At 57.3% G+C, this 6,028-nt stretch overlaps 1 protein-coding gene across 1 annotated transcript; it reads right to left on the reverse strand.

Moving 5' to 3' along the window:
* Positions 1-1,228: 1,228 nt before the first annotated feature.
* On the reverse strand, positions 1,229-5,171 carry LOC130606253 (uncharacterized). Its single transcript, XM_057422423.1, has 11 exons — positions 5,010-5,171; positions 4,766-4,829; positions 4,385-4,525; positions 3,687-3,785; positions 3,433-3,488; positions 3,172-3,312; positions 2,996-3,038; positions 2,646-2,726; positions 2,388-2,541; positions 1,804-1,874; positions 1,229-1,622 (listed from the first exon to the last, which is right to left on the reverse strand). Exons 1-11 carry the CDS (start codon positions 5,039-5,041, stop codon positions 1,467-1,469), a joined length of 1,038 nt encoding a protein of 345 aa, XP_057278406.1. The 5' UTR covers positions 5,042-5,171; the 3' UTR covers positions 1,229-1,466.
* Between the last annotated feature and the right edge of the window lie 857 nt (positions 5,172-6,028).

Consider the following 6,028-nt stretch of genomic DNA (forward strand, 5'->3'; position numbering starts at 1 on the left):
GCTCTGGAGTGACTGTGGTGGACCAAAGCACTAATGTATAGTAGAAAGCATTAGTTTAAAAAAAAACAAATGAAGCCAAGCTGTGTCCTGGGCTTGAGTCTTGGTGGATCTGTTTGGTTGGGAATGGGGTTTCTCTGCAGAGGGCTGTGGAATCGGTCATCCTTGGCTTGGTGGTTGCTCAGTCACTGTTAGATGTTGTCAGGGGCTCTGGGTCAGCACAGGGGCTCCTGTCCCTTTCACAGACATCTCCATAGGGTTCACTACACCCAACCCTGGGAAGGGCAGCTCAGCCCTCACCCATCCCTCTGCCCAACTCATGGCAGGGCCAAGGCATCAGCAAAGCAAATGCTGTGTGGTTTCCATCTTGTAATGCTCACCTTCCTGCCACCTCGTAGCCATTCCTCCCCAACCCAAGCATCCTCCTTCAGGTGTGATTGCTCTTTATGATGTGTTTTTAGCTTTGCATTCCTCCCAGGGAGGTCAAGCTCTTTCATAGAATCACAGAATGAATCAGGGAATGGTTTGTGTTGCAAGGGACATTAAAGTTCATTGGGCAGGGACACCTTCCACTAGAGCAGGTTGCTCCAAGCCCCTGTGTCCAACCTGGCCTTGAACACTGCCAGGGATGGGGCAGCCACAGCTTCTCTGGGCACCCTGTGCCAGCGCCTCAGCACTCTCACAGGGAAGAACTTCTGCCTTAGATCAAATCTAATCTTCCCCTGTTTAAGTTTGAACCCGTTACCCCTTGTTCTATCACTACAGTCCCTAATGAGCAGTCCCTTTGACATGGCTTTGGGCAAGAACCTCCCCCAAGGCAGTAAGGAGCATGAGCTTCCTGATTGCAGCCTGTTCCTTATCTAACAGGAAAGCCCAGGAGCACCTCAACCATAACACCTTTATTTATGAGCACCTTCTCCCAAGTCCTGTGGAGGAATTCAGGTTCCTCTCTGGCAGGAAGCATCACAACCAGATACAGAAATGCCCACCACCCTGCCTAGGATAGTCACAGTGGATGCTCAGCTGATGGAAGGTCTAGGGATCACCAATTGTTTGTGTGCCACCAGCCTCCTTCCACAGCAGCAGGATGCTCCCGAGCCCACAGAGCCCTCCTGCTGCCAACAGCCAAGTCATTCATGGTGCAGAATAGGAGTATCCTGTTCATGGTGCAGGACAGGAGCATCCTTCTTCCCAAGAGCTCCTGTCCCATCTCCCATGTGGCAATTGCTCACGGTTTTGCTGTCTGCACAGTGGAGGTGATAGGACATTGGGCTGCCTCCAACAGCGATGGCATACAGACAGGATTCCCACTGGGACAGAGCCCCTGCAGCCCCCATATCCCCAGCGCTTCCTGCTCCACGCTCAGCACCAAGGGGCAAGGCCAGGGGCCTCCTGCCCAGCCATGACAGGGATGTGGACATGCTGATGAGGCTTCAGGCAGTGCGAAGGCATGGGGATGAGGTGAAGCCTTAGGGAACAGCCACCAGGGACTCATCATAGAATGCCCTGAGCCCCCGGGGGTGCTGCAGGGAGAGGCTCTTGCCTACCACCTCCTGCCAGAAGTTGTGCCTCAGCCACCCATAGACCAGGCTGTGCAGGAAGCCCTGCAGGGAGGTGCTCAGGGCCTGCAAGAGAGGAGCCAGCGCTGCAAACCCATCACCTCCATGCTTTTGCTCCCATGGGATCAGCTTGTGGGAGTGCCCAGGCTGCAGGACACCAGAACACAGGTGGTGGCTTCTCACCACTCACACGTCTGATGGGGACACAGGTCCCAGCTCTGGAGGCCAGGAAATGGGTTTTACTTACTGTGGCAATGTAGAGGGCAAAGACCGAGGTAGGTTTGATGCTGGTGAAGGAGAGGAGGGTGAGGAGGAAGGCTGCGGTGGAAGACAAAAGGATGTTCCTTGGTCTACTTCACCCGGAGCTTCCCTCTCCAAGTGGCAAATGCCTTTCCCCTGTCATAGCCCATTTCCTATGGGCTCTATATAGGACAAGCACACAATGGGATGTTAACATGTTCCTTCCTAACACACTGCCCAGGGACATGGGGAACTCACTGCCACAGGTTTCTGTAAGGCTGAAAGCATAAATGGGCCTCAAAGAGAAAAGAGATCCCTAAAATCAGGTCCAGCAGATTCCACCCTCCAGCTCAGGAAATGAGTTGGAAAACCTGTCACTGTCAGAACAGGGTGGGATAAAGAAACTGTTGGCTGGGCTCCGTGGTGGTTGGGGCTGGCTGAGCCCTCACTTTGTGTCTGTGCAGCCAGAGGGTACTACAGACACCTGGAGGCTTTGCACTAAACCTCTTGTCTTGGCCCTGGGAGCTGTCTCAGCGCAGGAATGTGCAGGCACTGGAGCAGGAGCTGTGGCACATTCCCACCCAGACTCACCTGGAGCCCAGCAAAGCAGAAAAACCAGCTGGAAGTAGTGGGAGACTCTGCTGATGCTGCGAGTGCTCCTGCCCGCAAAGCCATCTCTCTCCAGAGTCAGCAGTGGCTCCATGGTGTCCCTCCGGCACCTGCGCTGCACCCTGTGGTACAGGAGCTGGATAGAGAGGAACAGGGTCACCCGGGATGTGCTGGATGCTGTGGAAGGACCCCAGTGCACCCAAATGCACCCCACTGCATCCCACTGCACACCCAGCTCACCGTGCAGCAGCTGAGCACCACCAGCAGGTACAAGAAGAAGATGATTTTCCCCTCCAGGCCCACGTCCTTCCTGCTGACATACTGGGAGGCAATGGGGAACCAGTGGGGCCATGGGCCCAACAGATCCTTCCACAGGAGCAGGGCTGAGCTGTGCCATCAGCACCAGGGCACTGCTGGAGGTGGGAGTTGCATCTCTACCCGAGCAGGGACATTCCTGCCATGTCCCTCCAGTAGCATCCCAATGGACCTGCTGCCTTCCCAGTGTCCTGAGCCCACCCACCCTTGGCAGCGCTGGGCAGCCAGATGGGGAATGGGAATGGTGGGAGTAACGGGCATGCAGTAGTGCTCACCTCATAACAGACATCCTGGGCACGGTGGATGAGGAGCAGGCAGCTGAAAGGACAGAGGATGCTGGTGGTGGTCCCCTAATCCCCATCCCAAAGCCTTCACCATCCAGAGCTGTCCCTTGTGTGCCTTGCAAGGGCTGCAGCACACCCAAACCCACCAGGGTCACCCAGCAGTATACCTGGAGCAGTAGAGGCTGTAGGTCTCGTGGGAGCCATTGCCCCTCCGTGGCATGATGGGCTCGAGGTGTCTCGGTGCGATGTCAGTGAGAGATGTACCGCGGGCAATGAGCTGCCCTAGGAGCGTCAGCGCCGGCACCAGCCTCGCAGGAGAAGCCAAGGTGAGGTGAGCGCATCCATCCCGTCCCACCCCATCCCGAACCAGGAGGGCCAGTGCTGTGCCACAGCCCTGCTGGGGGTGCAGAGGGCCCCAGGGCACATACCAGGCCAGGACATAGGGCAGCTCCTGTAACACAGGCTCAAGGCACCCGCTTCCCTCCTGCAGGGAGGAGACCACCGGGGACTGTGGGTCCTGCAGCAGCTCCAGCTCCAGCCCCGCTCCGCCAGGGTGTGGGGTGCTGGGAAACCACTTCCCTTCCACATTCCACAGGGAAAGGGGCTGTCCTGGATCCCCTCAGCTCCCCGGGTTCACACAGGGCCGCAGTGGCCGTGCTTGGGAAGGGAAGGTGACACTGACCTGCAGAGCTGCCACGTGCCGGGCTCTCCAGCCACGCACCATGCGGTAGGACTCAAACGCGTAGACAACCACCATCAGGAATGAGATTGCATAGAACGTCTGGGACAGGAGAGGGAGCGGAAGAGGGGAGGATGAGGAGAGAGGAGAGGAAAGAGGAAGAAGAGAGTGGGCCCCTGTATTGCCCAGTACCCCAAAGGCTCTCCATGCTCTGCACCCTGGCATCTTGCTGCCTTTGTGCCAGGAGCAGCAACACAGGAGCAGCTCCCCAGTACCCACAGCCCCAAGAGTAAATGGGCTTGTGCTGTCCTTGTGCCCACCCTGGGGATGGGGACCGGTGGCCTCTCTGGCTGGTGGCTTAATCAGGAGGGGGAGCACTGACCACCTGGGGCCATGTGCCTGTGCTGGGCTCTAGTGGCATGAACCAGGTTCTGCTCCCATCTGCAGGCCTGAAACCACTGTGATGGCCACCCTGTGCACTAAGCAGCTGTGGAGGGGACAACAGGGACGCAGCACTCCCCTCACTGGGGCTGGGCATAGACACATTTCCCCTTGGAAGTGACAGAGGGAACAGGGGCCATTGCTCATTAGCAGAAATCCCCAGCCTTGGACTTCCTGGGGACAGTTCAGCCTGCAGACAAGTCTGTTCCTGATGGTGTAAGTGGGTGTTTCCATCCTCATGCTATGAGCTCACCCCTTACCGTGGCCAGCATCCATCCATAGGGGCAGGCAGCATAGGCTGGGATGAAGAGAGGCGCTGGGAGCGCCTGGATGGTGGCTGTGCCCAGCACTGAGGCAGCTGCCAGGAGATCTGCCAGGGCGAGGAGGCAAAGGGGACGAAGCTGAGGACAGGGGACAAGGGGCAGCATTAGTTCTGGCTGGAGGCATTACCCCAGCTCTGAAGAGCTGCCACAGCCACGTCTCTCCCCAGGCTGGCACTGGCTGTATGTGGGGAGCTAGGTGCTGGGCATCATCCTGCACCCCCTGCTCCCCTCCCTGTCCCACCGTGCATTAACCCAGCAGGGATGTCCCTGGGGCTCAGCTGAGGCCAAATCCCATCCCTGGGAGCCAGCGGGACTCACCTGGATGTGGCAGCATCGCCTCCGCCAGGAGGCGACAGCAAGGACGGATCCACTGCCCAGGAGGCTGGAAGAGATAGGGCTGATGGTGAAGTGTCACATCAGGGCAGAGATGATGGTGCCCGGTGTGGTGGCTTCCCGGTGGGAAAGGGGCAGGATGGAGATGGAGAGGAAAAGGGAAAAAGGAAAGGGAAGAGGAAAGAAATGGAAGAGGGGAAAGGGAAGAGGGGGAGGCAGCAGCACCCACCTCAGCAGCGAGGCCGGCAGGTAGATGCACATCAGCAGAAAGACCTGGAGGAGAGATTGAGATGAGCTCCAGCCCCAGGGTCCTGTGGCAGGGACACAGCAGGAGCACCAGGCACAGGACACGGGGCCCCAGCACCCTTGAGCATCCCTGGATGAAGCAGCATCAAGAAGCTGGTGCCTCTCTTCACCGTAGAGCGGGCAGAGCCGAGGCAGAGGTGAATTCCCCAGGGGCTGGAGCCCTTTGCTGGTGGTGAGTGGAGGGTCCATCAGCCAGTTCCTTGCCTGCCGCACACTGCTGCTGCAGGGACGGGCCCCTCGGTGATGGCTGCATGAGGGGTTTCCTGATGCTTCCTCCTGAGCTGCCCGCACTGCAGCACCCAGGATTCCATCACCCGGGGCTTGGGAGAGCCTGGAAACTGCATCCTGCTCTGGGCTGCACTGGCGACAGCATGTGGCTGCCAGGGAGGAACCAGCGGGACTGGAAGAGCTGGAGCTCCCAGAGCCAATGAGTCAGGCACAGACAGTGGAGCAGCACCCGGGACGGACACATAGAATGGTTTGAGTTGGAAATGTGAGATACGTCAGAGTGATTCGTGTCAGCAACTCAGGGGTCCTAGTGATCATTGCACTTCGTGTGGAGATGGAATCCCTTGTGATCATTGTGCTATGTGCAAAGGGTACGATAAGTGTCCCTGTCAATACCACAGTGAGGAGGAAGGAGAAACAAGGGAATAATTCCCCTGGGTCAACCGCAATATTGTGCAAAGAAATGTTTTGTTCATTGTTTAAATTGCATGAATGTTCTTAGAAAGGGGGGGGGGTAACTTCGAGATATGTCCTGCTACAGAACGTCGTGAAATCTGTGCGCTGAAAAATAGATACATAAGGAGTGGAATTTATGGGGGCTAAGATGGCAGTCAGACTTGTGATAGACATAACATTTCTTCACCCGGACACAAGACCCCAACAACAGGTGGAGAAGCCCGGGAAAAAAAGACAACGGGATTGGCTGAAGAAGCC

The sequence above is a fragment of the Pezoporus wallicus genome, unplaced genomic scaffold (genome assembly GCF_028554395.1).
Source record: "Pezoporus wallicus isolate ANWC-B61680 ecotype Strahan unplaced genomic scaffold, APGP_CSIRO_Pwel_v1 contig_3058, whole genome shotgun sequence".
Classification (NCBI taxonomy): Eukaryota; Metazoa; Chordata; class Aves; order Psittaciformes; family Psittacidae; genus Pezoporus; species Pezoporus wallicus.

Coding starts and splice junctions, on each gene's coding strand:
- LOC130606253 (XM_057422423.1), bottom strand. CDS start 5,041: ATGTGCATCTACCTGCCGGCCTCGCTGCTGAG. Junction 4,830..5,009: donor CTGCCGGCCTCGCTGCTGAG/GTGGGTGCTGCT, acceptor TATCTCTTCCAG/CCTCCTGGGCAGTGGATCCG. Junction 1,875..2,387: donor TCTGCTTTGCTGGGCTCCAG/GTGAGTCTGGGT, acceptor CTTCCACCGCAG/CCTTCCTCCTCACCCTCCTC.